General features: G+C 44.9%; 1 protein-coding gene across 3 annotated transcripts in view; it reads right to left on the bottom strand.

Moving 5' to 3' along the window:
- LOC102688260 (centrosome-associated protein CEP250) overlaps positions 1-18,432 on the bottom strand; it is a 30,211-nt gene continuing 11,779 nt past the window's right edge. For 2 of the 3 annotated variants that reach the window (XM_015359381.2, XM_015359380.2), the window contains exons 10-22: positions 17,868-18,011; positions 16,370-16,530; positions 16,126-16,275; positions 15,604-15,760; positions 14,243-14,389; positions 13,631-13,861; positions 11,758-11,951; positions 10,881-11,008; positions 7,260-10,621; positions 6,375-6,557; positions 5,215-5,292; positions 2,641-2,706; positions 1-748 (exon numbers count right to left, since the gene is read on the bottom strand). In XM_015359381.2, coding sequence (XP_015214867.2) covers positions 521-748; positions 2,641-2,706; positions 5,215-5,292; positions 6,375-6,557; positions 7,260-10,621; positions 10,881-11,008; positions 11,758-11,951; positions 13,631-13,861; positions 14,243-14,389; positions 15,604-15,760; positions 16,126-16,275; positions 16,370-16,530; positions 17,868-18,011 — 5,229 coding nt within the window. In that variant the 3' untranslated portion in view covers positions 1-520. The remainder of the gene's footprint in view (positions 749-2,640; positions 2,707-5,214; positions 5,293-6,374; positions 6,558-7,259; positions 10,622-10,880; positions 11,009-11,757; positions 11,952-13,630; positions 13,862-14,242; positions 14,390-15,603; positions 15,761-16,125; positions 16,276-16,369; positions 16,531-17,867; positions 18,012-18,432) is intronic. The other variant, XM_015359382.2, reaches the window with a different exon arrangement.

Genomic DNA, 18,432 nt, shown 5'->3' with positions numbered 1-18,432 from the left:
ATTTTTTACATTTACAGGAAAAGTCATTAAATTACAAAAATAAAAAAATGTTAAGATCTTAGGATGTACAGGGGTTAAATTGGTTTATAAGGTACTGTGCATACAATATAAATAAGGTAAACTATTTACAAATTCATACAAGACACTTTCAAGCTTATGAGAACTTTCTAAATTAATGTTACAGTAAATATCATATCCTATGTCAAGCATATAAAAGTGTACACACAGGCTGCCTCAGTACAGGTTTTTTTAATTCATATACTGTACATACTCTAGTGAATATACTGTTAGAGGACAGAAGTCACATGTAATTAACTAAGTTATCTGTGTCTGACAGGTAGTTCAAGAGACTGTGCTTCAAAACCCATACTGTATGCGTGAAACAGGATGTGCATTTAAACAAGGAAGCTGTAAGTAAACTGGTAAACGTTTTTTGGGGGGGAGAAGTCAACTAAAAGGTGTTAAATTATTTCCATCTTCAGTGCAAAATTGCCTTAGCCTTTTTTTGCTTCCTGCTCTTTTACGATTGGCTGAGGGACAAGCGGAGCTCCTCCTCCCTCAGACTCCTGTCCAATCGCTGAGTTTCCATCTCCATTACCGAGGGGAGGGGCTTCTTCGACACCTGTGCCAGAGAGTCACTCAGGTCCTGCCTCAGGCCCAGCAACCACTGGTTGTTTCTGGAAGCGCGTTCGATGAACTCGGCCCTCTCTTGAAAATCAATGGCCAGAGTTAATCTGAGGTAATGCACCTGCAAGAAAGGGAGAGAAAATCTCTGAGCGCATGTCATGGACACAGACATAAAAACTGTGTCCTCAGCAAGTGCGAAGCACAATGTAGACTGCGTACTCTGTAAATAAACAAGTAACAACCAGCTGTCAGTCTGCAGAGTTTCCAAATCCTACCCTCTAACAGCCTGGCCAGTGTGTTGCTCTAGGACGAGTAAAATATCGATATTTATGTTAGAAATCTTGAGAATCTATTATTCCATACGTGTTTGATAGAGTTTCATAATTTGATGTTTGCTTCAAGATTATGAGTGTTAATGACCTATGAAGGGACTGAATTAACTTATGAGCTGGACCATAAATTCTATAGTTAATGTATTTTAAGTGTGATGTTATTCCTATCTTTGTAATCCCTACGTCAATAATCAGCCATTTATACCAAGACAAACTGCTTATTGTATACAGGTTTGCTGTTGTAATAATACAATTGTCTATTATATATTCTAAATCTGTTTTCTGATTTTTTTGTGTGACTATAATTCCTAGTAACCACAAAATCCCGCTTAACAATTTGCTGGTCCAATTTCTAATTGTTCTGGTAAATTCAAAACCATTACAGCACAACACCAGCCATGCTGCTTGATTTTTGACTACTGATTTTCTGAGGTTTTTACAGTAAGACTGAGACACGTTGGTGCTATATACAGTAGATCCAGAGCATGTAAACTAGGGAAGTATGTGTGTTTCATGGGAATGGCTGGAACATTTATCCAACAGTGCAGAGCCAGGCACTGGACAGTAACCTGCATGATTCCCAAAAGAAAGCAGCATCCTCTAAATGTTAAAAGTTTCCTAATTTAAAAGTGCTACCTCGATAAGCAACCTGAAATGTGTGAGTATGGTTTTGGTTTATTTTCTGCCACATTAAAAACCAGTTCAGTGGGCATCCACAGAAAGCCCGACTGGGGATGCAAGACATTGCAGGGTATGAATATGAATACTGTCATGATTATACCATTCAGCCTTTCTAGCTTATCAAGGATCGCATCTGACTGTTGTGTCAAAGGTGCAAAGACATAAGCTTCAATAACATGACAGGGTAGCTGGATCACTCTGGGTAAGGAAATGGCTATTGTCATTTTTGCATTTAAAATGCAGAAATATCTTTCCGCATGTTAGTGACCAAAAATGAACCCAATATTCTAAACAAGGGCTCACGAGAGTACTGTATTTTAACATTAAATCTCCGGATTTAAAGTCTATAGTTTTAACCACAGCTCCCAAAATGTGCCTCTGCTTTTTTTACTGATTCTCCACAGAATCCAGAAGATAAAAACGATGTATCAGTGCCCAGAGTCAGGCTTGGGTGGGTGGCTCTGACTGAAGACGCCTCAGTCTTGCTCTGAAGCTACCATGGAAATGTCTCATCAGCACAGGCTCAAAGCAGTGATGACTGAACAAGGGCTTACTATCTATGAGCAACACAACAGATCACAATCCTAGCAGTGCTCGTTAACTACGTGCCGGGAATGAAATGAAATGCTTGTGATGCTTTGATTTAAGCGAATTACAAATCATTAGAGTGAAGGGTTCAAGAGCTAATGAGCAAAACAAATCTAAAATCAACAATAAAATAATGATATCCTTGTGGAATACAACACTGGCAAAGAAAGCAAAGTCAAAGCACAATGGACTGATTTGACATATTTTGAAAAGTTTTCTTTCAATCATCTGTGTTTTGAAAGCACACCCCCTTTTCTTCCCGACAACCTTTTTCCATTAGCATCTATTATTTGAAGCAGAAGCTATTTTGTTTGCTGTGACCCTGCTTCGGGGTTTACGGTATCGGGGAACGTTTTTTCACTGTCCTTCGGGACTGCTGCCTGCTTGTGCTCAGAACATTTTCTCTTCTTACCTGCTCCTCCAGCTCTCTGACCCGAGCTCTCAGTCTACCCATCTGCTCTTCTTCAGACTGCACCTGCTGGAGGAGTGGACAGGAAGCCTTAATTTAGCTGGTTATTCCCGTTTGCAGACACATGACAGTACTACTTAAGAGGACTACTGCCCACTGCCACAGCAGATAGTGTATTTATTCATATCCCTGTGCCACCCAGGCAGCATGAATTACTACAAAGGAATACGAAAGGAAGGTACAGAGGCACAGTGGTCCGCACTGCCTCACAGTGTTGGGGGGTCTGCGTTCAGTTCCAGATCAGGGGTGCTATCTGAGTGGAGTTCGTATGTTCTCCCATTGTGTGGGTTTCCTCCCACAGTCCAAAGATAAACTGGCAGGATAACTGGCTTCTAGGAAAACTGGCCCAGGTGTGAGTGTGTGCCTTTCGCCCGTTGCTTGCTGGGATAGGCTCCGATTCCCCTGCTACCCTGTACTGGAACAAGCAGTTAGAAAGCGGATGGATGTATGCAAACAGAAAAAAGCCCGTCCAAGGGACGTTTTACTTGTCACAACTACAGTATGACCAATCTGACTTATGACTTAATATTCATATTTATAGACAAGCTTGGAAAATGTCTGTAGGTTTGAGATTTTGAAAAACTACAATGTTTTAAAAATAAACTACTGAGAATAGGTAGTCATGCCTAAATATTCATACAATTAAAATATGCTATTAATTCCCTCAGTTCCACACTTTCTATGTGTGACTGAAAACAAGTCATCTTTAAAGTACAAAGTCCAACAAGTTAGTGTTATAAATCTATTACAAAACATAGTTATCACTCAAATTGAATGAGACATTTAGTTTTTGGAGGATTATGTTAATTGTTTAATCATTATGAAATGCCCGAGAGCTGACAATCTTTACCCTTTTGTTAAATATTCAAGATCATAGTGATTCCACACAGAATGTCCTGCCAAAATCTCTCTAAAAGCAACCTGTGAAGTCACAAACCCCCCCAGGCTAACAACAACTAAGCATCTGTAGAGCTCTTTTGCTGCAGCAGAGTTCAGTGAAAAATGAACAGGAAAGGTTTTCATGGGAGGAAAGCCAAAAAGAAACCAATGCTCTCTCTAATAAGGACATTCCTATCTGTCTCACTTCTGCCAAAGAACAGCAGGAGGATTCACAAGGTTACTGGACTGATCTTTAGCTTACAGATGAGTCACAAATTGAATTTTAGGCCATAATGACAAATGTTTTGGGTTGAAAAAGCCCAAAACCCTGCCTTCCAACAGAAGAACCTCATCCCTACCATCAAGCATGGTGGTGGGAGTATCATGATTTTCTGCCTCAGGCCCTGGATGACTTGCCATCAGAGAGAATTGCAAATTCGGCGTTGAATTAGCCAATTTTGGAGGAGAAACTCGGGTTGTCCATTCGTCAGCTGAAGCTCAGCCGAAAGTGCAGCGAGACAAAGCTCCTAAGAATACAAGCAGATCTACAACACAACTATTTGAATTGGCTTCATTACTCTGTTCTCCTCCCCACTGATAGCTGATGCATGGTGCACTATGGCTGCCATTGCATCATCCAGGTGGGGGCTACACATTGGTGGTGGTAGTGGGATTCCCCATTACCTGTAAAGCGCTTTGAGTGGAGTGTCCAGAAAAGCGCTATATAAGTGTAAGCAATTATTATTATAAAAAAACGGAAAACAGGTAAAATACTATTAAAATAATAAAATAGTCTGGAAAAGCCTATTTTAATTAAATAATAATAATAATAATAATAATAATAATTATTATTATTATTATTATTATTATTATTATTATTATTATTATTAAAGAACTGTAAAAGATAGTTTGGGTGATCTTTATTCCACATGAAATAATTCCAGTGTATCCATATGCAAACTTTTGTTTGTAAGTTTTTTTAATTAGCAAAAAGAAGTGTACCTTTGAGAGTTTAGCAGCTATAGCTGGGTCTTCTCATATGTAAATGTAAATGAAACGATCTGTCTGCAGTTTTGTTTTAAAACGAAATGGCTGTTTTCCATTTTTTTGTTTTGGACAGAAGTTGAAAGGAGCACCTCAGACCTCAGAAGACTTAATGGGTCTTTTTTAGTTTATGCGTTTTTGTGTTAAGAGTCTTTTTTAGTCTTTAGGACTTTCAAACAGAAAACATAAAAAACGGCATTCAACACTGGTTTATCCACACAGTACTGTCTCTTCAGCACGCCTATAACTGATCTCCAGGCGATGAGGAGTAAGGATTCGCTTTTGTATCCTGCTGTGGTTCTTTTTGCTCAGGTGTTATCATAACAAAGGTCCAGAGGTTTATGCATGTTTTTTGCAGTTATAGACCAAATGTCGGCTAAAAGCTGTGTGTGGGCGTTTCAATTTATCTTTTTCCCTATTTAGCATATTTATGGTTGAATCTTTGTACCAGAGTGATCGAGGCACAGCTAGATGTTATTCGTTTTAAGCACTTGAGAACATGAAAATTGTACAAGCATTAAAGGATATTAAAGAAATGAAGTTAAGTTATTCAGACTTTCATTTAAAGTAAGACTAAACTCTTTGTTTACTGACCTCGGAGCTGGCCTGACTTTTATTCGCTGAGTCCGAGTGTGACAGCTGGTGTCGCAGTCTTAATCTCTCCTCCTCCACCTAATTAAAAAAGACAGGGTTTCATGATAATTGCTATTGCTTTGGCAGCAATGTAATTCAGCAGTCATGCGAATAAGGCTCTGTGAATTTGAAAGCTGCACAGAACAAACTACTCGCTCTGTATAATAAACATGGCATACTTTATTTGGATTCGGGCAACTGAAAAGAAAAAATTAGTAACACATTGCTAAGGTCATCAGATCCACCAGTACAGTAACTGTTGCAATTAAAACTTGATATTAATTAACTACAACTAAACCATCGAAGGCATTAATTTATAATGTGCTTCCTTTAATGTACCTAGATTAAAAAAAAATAATATAGTCAAAACAATTGGAATATGTCAACTACTCGTATTAGTTAGAATAAAGATCTAGGAATTACAGCTCTGGGAATTAATCTTGGAATTCTGCGCCAGTAAGACAACCACCATACACTTATGCTGGAACAAGAAATAAATAATAAAGTTAATGGCTAAGTAAAATGTCAAGAATATGAATAATGCTTTGTGTTTTTGAATGTAAAGGTCATTTGAAAAATGTGTTAGATGCTGAAGAAAGAAAATCGTCGGGCAGGAATATATTAAAAGAGGGCAAGCACAGCTGTAAATCCCAGCACTTGACAAGGGTTTGCTCCTTTCATTTTAATCTATATACACTATTAGAGAAAGATGAGGCTGCATATGGGTTAGACGTTAATGGACTGTCAGAAAGAACAGATAATCACACACAAATAGACAGACAGATCAATGGGAAACCTGTTCTCTCAGGTCTTAAAGAACCGCAGAGCGGTGGCACTGTGGCTAAGGATCTGTGGCTGGAAGGCTGCAGGTTCAAATCCCGCGGCCGGCAGAGGAATCCTACTCCGTTGGGCCCCTGAGCAAAGCCCCTTAACCGCAGCTGCTCCAGGGGCGCCGTATAAATGGCTGACCCTGCGCTCTGACCCCAAGCTTGTCTCTCCCTGTCTGTGTGCCTGTGTGTCTCATGGAGAGCAAGCTGGGGTATGCGAAAAGACAAATTCCTAATGCAAGGAATTGTATATGGCTCATACAGTGATCTTATCTTATCTGATCGAGGGGGCACCTGAGTCAGGGTTTCTCTCAACTGGCTTCGCTCCCTCTTCAGTCGTTCAACGCGCCGCTCCAGACGCCTCCTCTCTGCTTCCAGATGCTCTTTGTCGTGCTCCAGCTGGGCCACGGCCTGCTGCATGGCACGGAGCCTCTCCGGGGCAGAGGCGCCCTCTGGTGGAGAGGCGTCCTTCTCCTCCTTCGGGAATCAAACACAAACTACAGCTGAACTCCTGGCGCCGGGCCCAAGGCCATCTCTACCCCACTCGCCCCTTCCCCCTCCCAAAGCAGATATCACTCATTCGTTCTCCTTCTGCTTCTTTTCATTTTTCACAGACAGTACTTTGGAATCTGACTCCCCCCCCCGCCATCTCACAAAGATGTTTCCCCCCCAATTCCACTCATGCTGTGTCGTGGGCACCTGCCCAACTTATGCTGTACGAACTGAAAAGACACCAAAACATGCAGAAAGACAAAGGTCCAAAGCATAAAAGCAGATCAACTATAGAATGGCTGAAGAAATTCAGAGAAATATTATATCTGCCTATATAAATCAATCAACATCAAAAACGACACTTCTGTGTCGGGATGGGTTAGAAGGACATTGCGTTTGTGATGATATTGCCCAAGGGCATAACTGCATATGAATGTTAGACTTGCCACCTATTCCAGACAGATAATGTCAACAATACATATTATAAATTGATGTAAATGTTGAAGATAACGCAAAGCTTCTTGGTGAAAAGAGTTTTGTATGGGGCCTAAGGCCTACACGGCGCCGTGATGAACCATGCATTACAATAGCTAGATTAAATATCACTGTTCCCAGAAATGCTAAAGAAATGCACTCCACTACAGAGAGTACAAGGGTAGATAGAGAACGGGCATGTGTTTCACTGACCTGCAGAAGCTGAGGTGCTGCTGAGGCCTTTGGCTCCTGTTCAAGCTCCTTAATGCGCTCACGCCATTCGATTAGAGTCCCCTCTGTCATCTCCAGTGCCTTCCGCAACCGCTCTCTGTCCCTCACCAGCTCCTCGGCTCTGTCCTTCAGCACACGCACCTCTGCTTCCAATTCTCTGCGGACCTGAGCAGATTCCTCCTTGTCCACCAGTAAGGAAGACACCCTCCCTCTCAGCCTTTTCGTCTCTTCCTCCGTCCTTGAGAGGAAGTCTTCCCGTTCCCTGTCCCGGGTCTGTAAGCTGTCTTTCAGCTCCAGCAGCTCCCTGTCTCTCTCGCGCAGGGTGACCCTCGCCTTCTCTTCTCGTTCCAGCGCAGCGACCAGACTTTTCGACTCCTCATTATCCTTCTCTGCAGCTTCTTTCAAGAGCTGGGATTCTCGGGCCCTCAGCTTCTCTTTCTCAGTCTCCAGTGCCAAAATGCGGCGCTTCTCCACCTCCATCTCCTCCCTCAGAAGGGCTTCGCGTCGGCTGCCTTCCACGGCCACCTTCTCCCGTGCCTCCACTCTCTCCCTCAGCCTTTCAAATTCTCTCTCTCGCTCCTTCAGGCGTGCCAACACCCTGGCCCTCTCTCTTTCAGTCTCTTCCCTACTCTCCGTCAGCCTCCCCACCTCTTCCTCCCTTTCTTTCAGAGATTTAGATACCAGCTCCAATCGCCTTTCTTTTTCTGAGGCAATCGTCTTCAGCCGCTCGATCTCGGACTCCCTCTCTCGCCGCAGCTGCTGCTCCCTGAGGTACTGTTCCCTTCCCTCCTCTCTCTGAACTGCAGCCTCCCTCTCCAGTCTCCCCAGTTTCTCTTCTCCTTCCTTCACAAGGGTGACCATGCGCTCCTTCAATCGTTCTACTTCCTGGCTCTTTTCTTCTTTGAGTACGTCCAGCTCTCTCTCAATTTCCTTAGCCGTCTCCCTCAGACCAGTAATTTCCATGTCCCTTTCCGTGATCCCCAAACTAAAAACAGCCCTCTGCTGGTCCAGGTTCCCAGCCGTGTCCCTCAGTCTGGCCACTTCACTTTCCCTGTCCCTCAGCGCAGCCCTAAGCCTTTTCTCCTCCTCCTGGGCCTCCTCCAGTCTTTCCCTGAGGGCGCCCGTTTCTCTGCTTTTCGCCTCCTTCTCGTTCAGCATCTCTCTGTCTCTCTGTCGCAGCTGAGAACGCAGCTCCTGCCTCTCCTGCTCCAGGATCTTTATCCTGTTCCTCAGTTCCTCAGTCTCTCGCCTGGCTACTCTCAAATGCTCCTCTCTGCCCCTCACTAATTCCTCCGTCTTCTCTTTCAAAAGAGTCCTCAGCTTCTCCCCTTCTTGGTGGCTGCCTTTCAGTAGCTCCTTGAAGGTTTCCATCTCTCGAATGCTGTCCTGCAGCCCATCTCGCATTTTCGCGTTCTCCTGCCGCTTCTCGCGCACTTCTGCTCTCGTCTTCTCCAGTTCCTGGTTAATCTCTCCCACTCGCTTCTGCAAAGAATCTATCTCTGATAATCTGGCCTCCTCCACCTCCTTCAGCTCTCGCATCTCTTCTTCCTGCAGCCTCAGGGAGTCACTCATCTTCCCTCTCTCTCGGCATGCTTGCTCAATCTCGTCTGTCAGAGCAGCAGCCTCTCCATCCTTCCTTCTGATCTCAGCGAGAAGACGATCCCTTTCAGCCTCGAGGTCCTGCACACGGTCTCCCAGCAGCTTCACTTGTCCCCCTCTCTCTTCCAACAAAGTTCGCTGGAGCTCCTGCACCTCCCCAACTCTCCTGTTCAGCCTCTCAATCTCGGTCTCCCTCTCACTCAGCCGAGATGCCATGCCTTCCCGCTCCTTCTCCATCATGCATGCCGTTTCCTTAACCCTCTCCATCTCCTGCTCCCGCTCTCTGACGGACTGGGAGACCTCGTCCCACTTGCGGGAACTTTCCTCGTACCTTGCTCTCAGCTCCTCCAAATCTCCCTCCCTTTCTCCGAGCCGCTCCAAAATCCTCTCCATCTCCCTGTCCCTCTCTTCCATTCTCTCCTTCAAACTCACCACCACTCCCTCCCGCTCTTCGACGCACCGAGAAACTCTCATCCGCTCCCTCTCGCTCTCATCCAGTCGTTCGCTCAGCCTCCTCACCTCTCCCTCTGCGTTCTCAAGTTCCTCAACTGCACTCTTCTGCTCTTCTTCTTTCTCCATCCAGAGAGCTCTCTCCCTCTCAAGCTGGCTCTCTGCTTCCCCGAGCTGGCTGCTCAGCCCCTCTGCTAGTCTTTCTAGCTCGTGGACTCTAACCCTCAGCCTCGCGGCCTCTTCCTCCCCCTGCCGGACGCTTACGGACACCTCTTCCTTCTCCCTGTGCAGTCTTCCCTTCAGCCTCTCCACTTCTTCCACCTTGTCCCTCAGGAGGGCCCTCTGACTCTCGGATTGCCTCTGGAGCTCTTCCACCTGTGTTCTGTCTCTTTCCTGCTCTCTTTCAAGCATCTCCACCCTGGCTTTCAGCCGGCCTACCTCGGAGTCTCTCTGTCCAAGGTCCCTCCTTAGCTTGTCTTCCCTTTCTCTCCCCAGGCTCCTGAGGAGCTCCATCTCCTCCGCCCTCTGTTGCACCTTCTTTTCCTCCTCCTTCAGGGCCTGCTGTATCAATCGCTCCCTCTGCCTCATCTCTGAGTTGATCTCCTCCAGTGCGGCCAATCTGCCCTCCAGGCCCTCTCTCCCTTGCAGGGCCGACGCCAGCCTGCCTCTTTCTCCCTCCAGATCGAGCAACCTGGTCTTTAAGCCCTCGATCTCTACCTCCCGGTCCCTCAGGGCCAGCTCTTTCTGCCTCAGCCGTGCCGAGAACTCCTCTTTGTCCTGCTCCAGTGCGCGTGCCTGCCCCTCCAGAGCCTGTAGCTCCTCTACTCTGCCCCTCAGCCCTTCTCTCTCCTGCTCCAGAGCCTGCACTCTAGCTCCCAGCCTGGCGGCGTCTTCATTGATCTCTTTGATTTTCTCGTCCTTGGCCCTGCGCTCTGTTCCCAACCGCGCCTGGAGCTTTTCGATCTCGGCGTCCCTCGCCGTCAGCTCCTCTTTTTCTCGCAGCAGGGCCTCCAGCCTCTTCCCCAGCGTTTCCACCTCCCCGTCTCGCTCCCCCAGCTCTGAACTCAGCTCCTCCCTCTCTCTCTGCCAGCCCTCCCTCTCCCCCTGTCTCGCCTCGTCCTCCTTCCTCCTCTTGTCCTCCAGCGTGCTCAGGGCCTGCAGGAGCCTCTGGATCTCCCTCTCTTGGTTCTCCGTCTCTCTCCGGCTCTGCTCCGTCGTCCTCTGTAGTCTCTCCCGCTCCTGCTCTGCCCGGGAAGTCTCGCTCTCCAGCTCTGCGCGCAGACATTGGATCTCACCTAGAAACAAGAGGCATTCTGACACCTTACCCTGTCACACTCATATTGAAGGGGTTTGTGGTCTCTGAGGTGTTTGTGCAACTGGGTATGACGCTGAAAAAAACTGTCTGGATCTTCCTCGGAGGAACAGATCAGTTTGGACTTTGGAAGACACCTATGATAATATATTCACCCCCATGACATGGTCATTGTTTTTCTCTTTACCCAATCAAAGATTGAGTAGTCTATCTACCAAGGCTAAGTAGTCTGTTTACGATACCTTGCAGAACTTCCTTTGCCTGAAGTAGCGTTTGAACTTTGACCTCCAGTTGGCCTTGCAGTATTTCCAGGTTGGAGTTCCTCTGATTGGTGTTTGAGAGCTGAACCTGCAGAGACTCAACATGCGACCTGTGGAAGTTTCACAGCAAATTTATCTGACACAGAACTGCACGACCATACATTTTCTCAGATTAAAAACCACAGTTATGCACATCTGCGGTGTGGATCCTATTTGTCGTTTACACTAAAGATGAAACAATAGCGCAGCTACGAATCTAAATCTGTTGCAATACGGTACAGATAATAGTGTGACATATTTACAAGAAGTGTGGCTGAACACAGAGGTCGACATACTAAGTTCTGAATGCTGTGAACATTTGTATCTGACACCGTTCAGTGCCAGTGACACAAATGCACAGTGTGAAGAAAGTCACTTATGCAAATGATGTTTTTTTTAATGGAAAACATTTGTGGTGGGTATTATCTCATAACAGATTACAAGTCAGTAGGGCACAGTATGAGGACAGTATAACTCAAAATAGAAAAAAAAAAAACAATGCAGAAACTCTAAGAAAATATTTTCTTAGCAGTAGCAGTTGGAATAAACTCCAAAGAAAGACTCCATAGAAGTTAAAAACTATTAACCATAAGATATTCTGTTTGGTTATTTACAATAGGGTGGAGTATGACATTCACCACGCTAAGAATTTATATCTTTCTTAAAAACTTAACTATAGACTCTTTTGAGTCACTTATTCTTGGAACGGTTAAACACTGTGCACAATCTAATTAAAAGGCAACTACATTTTTGGACGAAGACAGGACACAACATATTGCCACACTCACAGTAAGGTACTGTAAGGGCAGTCGTGTTTTACCTGAGCTCCTGTCTCTCGTCCTCCAGTCCCTCTTTCTCTTTCTCCAGAATCCTCATCCCGGCCTCCAGTTTTTCTCCTTCCCGGAGCAGAGCTTCCTTCTCCCGCTCTGCGCGGCTTTGGAGCGCCGAGATCCGGCTCAGCTCCTCCCGCAGAACCTGCAGCTCTGAACAGGCGGCGCCGTGGAGCCGGGACAGCTGGGTGGATGGAAAAAGCTTCTCCTCAGCTTTCATGGCTCAGTTTTTATCGGCTGACTATCCCGTACGAGACCGAGGAAAGTTGTTCAAAAGACAAAGCATTAAATATAAAACTGTCAGGGGTGGCACGGTGGTGCACTGGATAGCATTGCTCTCGGGCTCTGGGTTCAGTTCTAGACCTGGGTCACTATCTGTGTGGAGTTTGCATGTTCGCGCCGTGTCCCGGTGCTCCGGTTTCCTCCCACGGTCCGGAGACACACAGTTAGGTTCATTGGCTGCTGGGAAAATTGGCCCTGGTGTGACTGCATGCGTGTCTCTGTGTGTGTGTGCCCTGCAATAGACTGGCGTCTCGCCCGGGGTGTACCCTGCCTTGTGCCCGTTGCTTGCTGGGATTCACCCCAGCTGCCCTGTGACGACCCAGAATTGGAAGACGTGGTTAGAAAATGGATGGATGGATGAAACTATAGGACATGATGAATTTCCACAAGAAAAACACTTTATCCAATGAGACGATAAGATCGACTACACTTTCGAGGTGGCCTTTAGGCCTAGCTAGCCTATCCGTTAGCAGCTAATTGGTCATCGGATTAGATCCATTTCCTTGATACAAGCCACAGTTTCAGCTCCAGCTGGTTAGCTCGTTCCACACCTCTTTGTTTAAAAAAGTGCCTCTTGTCCTGACTGGAGGATGTCATCCAGGAGTTTCTTGAAAGAAGCTAATTTCTCAGCTTAAATAAAAAAAATTATTTATAATTAATATACCCCAGTGTGTGAGATTTTTAGACGTTAATAGTCCAAATTCCTATTGGCACTGGTTAAAAATGGATGAAGTACAAGCCCCAGGAAGTTTTATTTTCCTGAGACACACCATCTGGCTGAGTGCCTTAAGAGTTTACCAATGAAAATGAAAGTGCACTCAGGATAAATTCCGTCTGACTGAAATTTAATTTATTGTCTGTAGTCACTGTAAAGAACTGGGAATTTGGGTGTTCCGGAGAGGCTTAACCAAGGAAAGCTCATTTGCAGCTCACTTTGAGTCCTAGCCTCTAGACATTACCAGTCATATATCGAAATGCTCAGGAGCAGAAAATATACAACTGTTAATGCGCATGGGCTAAAGATGGCTGTATCCTCAGCTTGCTTATCTCACAGCTCTGACCCTCAGAAGGAGGTGCCAACACAGGCTAGTAAAGGTGTTAACCTCAGTGCCCTGGTGAAATTGGCTTTGGGCTTGCATCATCAAAACTACCAAAAATTCTTAATTTGGGGGGTGGAGTAGTTTCTCACTGCTTGGCCTCATCTGCAGTGCTGCTGAACTGTACTGTACTGTTGAACAATGGCTGCCATACATCACCTAAGTGGGTGTGGTTCTTCAGTAGTGGATGAAATGGGTTCCAACCTCATTGTAAAATGCTTTGGGATTTTAACTTCATTGCAAATGCCTGCAATTATTAATAATATTATTTGTCATGCACAGTAAAGTAAGAATTCCCCATCTTATTCACCCCAATATAACAATTCTGCACTGCTTCTGGCAGATCCTTGCTATAGCTGAGTAGTGGTCACGATATTAAATCAGAAACAACTGAAGCCACTCTCAAATGGAGGCTATTATTGTGAGAACCACTCATGACTAACCTCCTCAAATGAAAATAGTGTCTACTTCCATGGTCGCCTACCTCTTCCAGTCTCTCTTGGTCTCTCTCCCTCTCCTCTCTCAGCTTGACAGCCTCTCTCTCCAGCTCGCCTTGTCTCTCCTCGGCCTGACGCACTGAGCCCTTGCTCGTGGCCCGCTGGGCCTTGAGTTCGCCTGCCTCCTCGGACACCGCCTTCAGCTCCCGCCTCACACAGAGGGTCTCGGACGTCAGAGACTCCAGCCGGGATCGTAAACTAGTCACCTCCGTCTCCAGCTGCCACAAATCCAAGATGAAAAGTGAGAGACAGAAGCCACACTTCATTTTCCTGCAGGACAGTTTTTTTAAGATGTAAAATAAAAAAACTCCTTAACAAACTGGGGTTTTAAAAGCAATAGACACCAAAGTCTTTTTTTTTCTTTTTAAAAAAGAAGAGGCATTGCATTTCTAATTACAAAAAAATCTTACAAACACATTACAAACAGAATTTTATGCTCCATCTAATGTCCTTGCAGCCACCATATTTGCCACTGTGCAGTAGATGACCAAAAGCCAGAGCTATACAAAGAAAGTGAAATAAGGTTGCAAATGAGTTTGTAAAAGATGTACTTATAGGGGAGGGTTCACTGCCTGAGTACTAGAAATGCCTTCACAGACCTGAAGCATGTGAGCACTAAGGTCTCTCTTGTCTGCAGCCAGTACTTCATTCAGTGCTGCCATCTTCTCCAAGGCATCCCGAGAGTCAGCCAAATCCTTCTTTAGCTGGTCTTGAGAAACAGACAGGCTACAGACAGAGTCCCGGGCCTCCACAGACAGAAAGAGACAGTGGTCATGATGGCGTTAGAACAAGTGAAGCAAAAAGCGTTGATAAGAAGGGAGACGAAGAATGTTGTCTTCAAGACCTGCCTGTTAAAACTAAAGACGATGATTTTACAGAGAAAAAAATGACAAGTAAGGCAAAAAAGTCTGACATTTTAATGCAAGAGGTGGCAAAGAGAATCTCTGCGATAACGGCACCTTGGTTTGATTACAAGAAATTGCACGTGGGAAGCAATGTGCTGAAAGGTTTCCACTTTGAACTGAGAAAGCAAGACTTGTGGATTAGGGAGAGGAGAGATCAGCAGATGAAAGAGGGCGATGTCTGGAGTGTAACAGATATTGAGAATGAGCAACACTACGTTGCACAAAATGGGAGTGAAATGTAAAGTAATACCAAGCTAGCCATGCAGAGTGCAAACACAACACATTTCCACTTGTTTCCAGTTCAAAATGTGCAGGGACAGATAGTGGTAGTCCACAGCTCAAGCAATATTTAAGTATAATAATGAGTTTCTTAAACTGCATCTTAAACACCTATAGACACATATTTTCACTTCAGTCTTGGAAGTTTAGTTGATGGCTGCTTTGACTGCAGTGCTCCTGTGATCAGCACACAAAACATCATACTGGCTCCAGGGATCAGCCCAGTCACAGCATGCACTGACATATCAGCACACACCAGACAACTTCAAGCTGGCTCCAGAGATCAGCCCAGTGACAGCATGCACTGGCATGTCAGCACACACACCGGATACCATCAAGCTGGCTCCAGGGATCAGCTCAGTTACAGCATGGCATGGCACATGTACTAGATGCCATGCTGGCTCCAGGGATCAGCCACAGTGTGGCCTCCCAAGCACAGTGACATAGCAAACTGAAGTGGGTAGAGCAGGGTACATCACAGGGGATATGTGTTTAGTAACCCATGATATTATACAGGAAGAAGAGGATTCCTGGAATCACATCACAACCCCTACCATTCCACGCCCGATCAACGTCAGCTGACTCACTTTAGACATTGATTCTTTTCCAAACCTCCTCACTCACTACCTGTCCCGCAGGAAAAATACATAATTTAAATGAGGAAAATAAGCACTAAAGTCTGGGGCTGGAATTCTACCTTTTGATGAATGGAATGATTTCCTAAAGTCGTCTGAAAGGAAAGGAGACAATTAGAGAGTTGGGATGAGCACAGTTACCGTGAACAGCGCGTCTTTCAGCTCACTGTTCTCCTGCTCGGTCAGGACTCTGTCCATCCGGGCCTTCTCCAGCATCTCCTTCAAGGCCAGTATCTCCTGTCTCCTCTCGGCCTCTCTCTCGCTGTACTGGGTGTTCTCCAGCTCCTGACCATGCAGCCTGCCACAGTGTAGCAATCCCATCACATAGCATGACATTGCATCAGTTCATTACAATAATGATAAAAATCACAATTAACCTTCACTAATTCTACTAATGGTGATACAGGAATGTCTCCTACTAGGCAGCAGCTTGGTCCATTCCATATTTTACATATTTTTTCCATATCGGTGCTAGATATAGTACTTCATGCTTCTTGTCCTGTTTTGTAAAAATCTAAATGGACAGGAGGGTGAAACTTAATTCAAAATGATAATGTATGCTTTATATTTCTACTACATCAACAGAATTTGTGTAAGAGTGCTGCCACTTCGTTTCCTTTGGAATGTCAAAAACGTTTTGTGCTTTTCTGAAAGCAAAAGTACCATTTCTCTTTCTCCTTCTCCAGCTCTCTCCTCCCCTCCTCCTCTTTCTCTCTCTGCCTTCTCAGATACTCGTTCTCCCTCCTCAGCTCCTCAGTCTGGCGCTCCATCTCTTCCAGCTGTTTTTTGCAGGAGGCCACCGATGCCTTCTCACTGTAACAAGGCACAGAATTTCACAGGCCAGCCTCCTCAGGACCTACAGAGAAGCCAGTAAGTGGGGGAAAAAAAAGTCCTGCGCTGATGTTACCTCTGTAACGACTCCTGTGCGTCTCTCAGCACCTGGGATTCTCTCTCCAACCTTTCCATTAGCTCCTCCCCCTCCTGCTCCAGCTCTTTGATTCGCTGCTCGAGTGCCTCGCGGTCGCTCATTCGTTCTGTTACTGCCTTTTTCAGACACACTTCCGCTTCCTGAAAAGTATGCCAACAAGAGACAAATTTTCAATTAGAAACAAAATATTTAGATGTCAAGAATTGTATTATTATTATTATTATTGCTCATGTTATTATTACCGTTATCAACATCGGTAGGGAAGATGGAGGATTCTTAGGAGACCATGACTGGTAAAGGCCAATGAGGACACCAGGGTAACATTCCGAGCAATGCAAGATTTTTAATGACCACAGAGAGTCAAGATCTTGGATTCGTATCTCATCTGTAGGATGGCACCTTGTTTACAGTATGGTGAGCCTGTCACTATACTGGGGCATTAGGACCCAGGGTGAGCACCCCCTACTGGTCCCACTAACACCTCTTTCAAAAGCAACCTTAGTTTTTTCCTGGAGGTACTGGTCAGGTTTACACCTGCTTACATTCAGTGGGCTGCCAGTTGAGAGCTGCAGGATGATATAGCTGCTGGCATATTTGTTAAACAGTGCCCACAAACACAGACACAGTGGTGGGGGAAGTTACTTTTGAAATATATTTAGTTCTGAAGTTTGAGTGGGTATGTGTGACAGCTAACATTGGCTGAGCACACTAGAGCTACAGCACACAACTGCTAAAAAGAGTTGTTTCTTCCTACTGCTTTTCAGCTTGAAATCATTTCATGATAATCTTTGGGCAAGATGAGCAAAAACTTAATCGCAGTTATTTCAACTTAACAAAAATGTAACTCGTTACACTTTCTTCTACAATTAGTTAGTCAATAATTAGTTATTTCTCAAGGGGGAAACCAGGTCTCAAACTCGCATAATGTACCTTATCCCCATACGATCCTATTAGTGATTGGACCACTGTTCAAGAAGCAGTAATATTTATTATTACAATTGAAGCTGATCTAAAGTACATATATCCTTGTTTCCAGTAAAAGCCAGTTATTTAGCACATAAAACAAGCTCCATGAAACAACACTAAAATTTACTAAACTTTTACAGAATCTTTATTAAAACATAAAAGCAAAAGCAAAAATAATAATGTAAAAAAAATTGTGATACATCAAGTTCATTAGGAAACAAAAGTTTGATCAAAGAATCAGCATTATTGTGTCTGACTATAAAGACTCACCCCCTGACAGCTTTCACTGAGTTCACCCGATCTATTCAAGTACTTCCTGATTCCTACTTTATGAAGTAGCCTAAAAAAGGTCATTAAGAACTGAGAATTGAGAATTAAGAATTGTTCTTTGAAAAACATGAAATTATTACAGCTACAAGCTAGTGAAAACTATAACCTAATTACTGTGACTAACAATGTGTAACAAAAAACATTAATGAGTGATACTGTGGTGGTTCTCCTCAGCCGGTACCTGGAGCTTCTGGTGTTTCCACTGAAGGGTGCTTTCAGCCTCAGCGATGGCGCTCAGGAGGGCTGGGAGACCCTCTGTCAAAGGTGCTGATGGGAACAGAGCTGCAGCCATCCCATAAGCCTTTTGACTGCAGACAACCCTTGACTGCACAGAGGACAAGAGAGTTAGGTTTCCCTTTCTTTTTGTACAGGATACAAAAAGAATGCCTAGAGAAACACCAGTTTCATTTGCACAACCCCCATCTATGAACTGGCTTCATCACTTTGGTCTTCTCCCCACCGATAAGCTGGTGTGTAGTGAGAGTACTGGTGCACTATGGCTGCTGTTGCATCTTCCAGGTGGGGCCTGCACATTGGTGGTGGTGGTGGTGGTGGTGGAGGGGATCCCCATTACCAGCTGCTGGGTACAACTCCCACAACCCTTTGGCAAAACAAGTGCCTCCTTTTCTCTGTTTCACGGTTAATTTGGAAGAAATCCTCTGGGTTAACAACCATGCCTTAGTGGATTTTGATTACTGGCATGAGGTCCTCTTGTAATCTTCGGTGTTCAAGACTGAGAATGTCTC

Source organism: Lepisosteus oculatus, chromosome 12 (genome assembly GCF_040954835.1).
Source record: "Lepisosteus oculatus isolate fLepOcu1 chromosome 12, fLepOcu1.hap2, whole genome shotgun sequence".
NCBI classification, from domain to species: Eukaryota; Metazoa; Chordata; class Actinopteri; order Semionotiformes; family Lepisosteidae; genus Lepisosteus; species Lepisosteus oculatus.
This window is presented reverse-complemented; position numbering and strand designations above follow the sequence as displayed.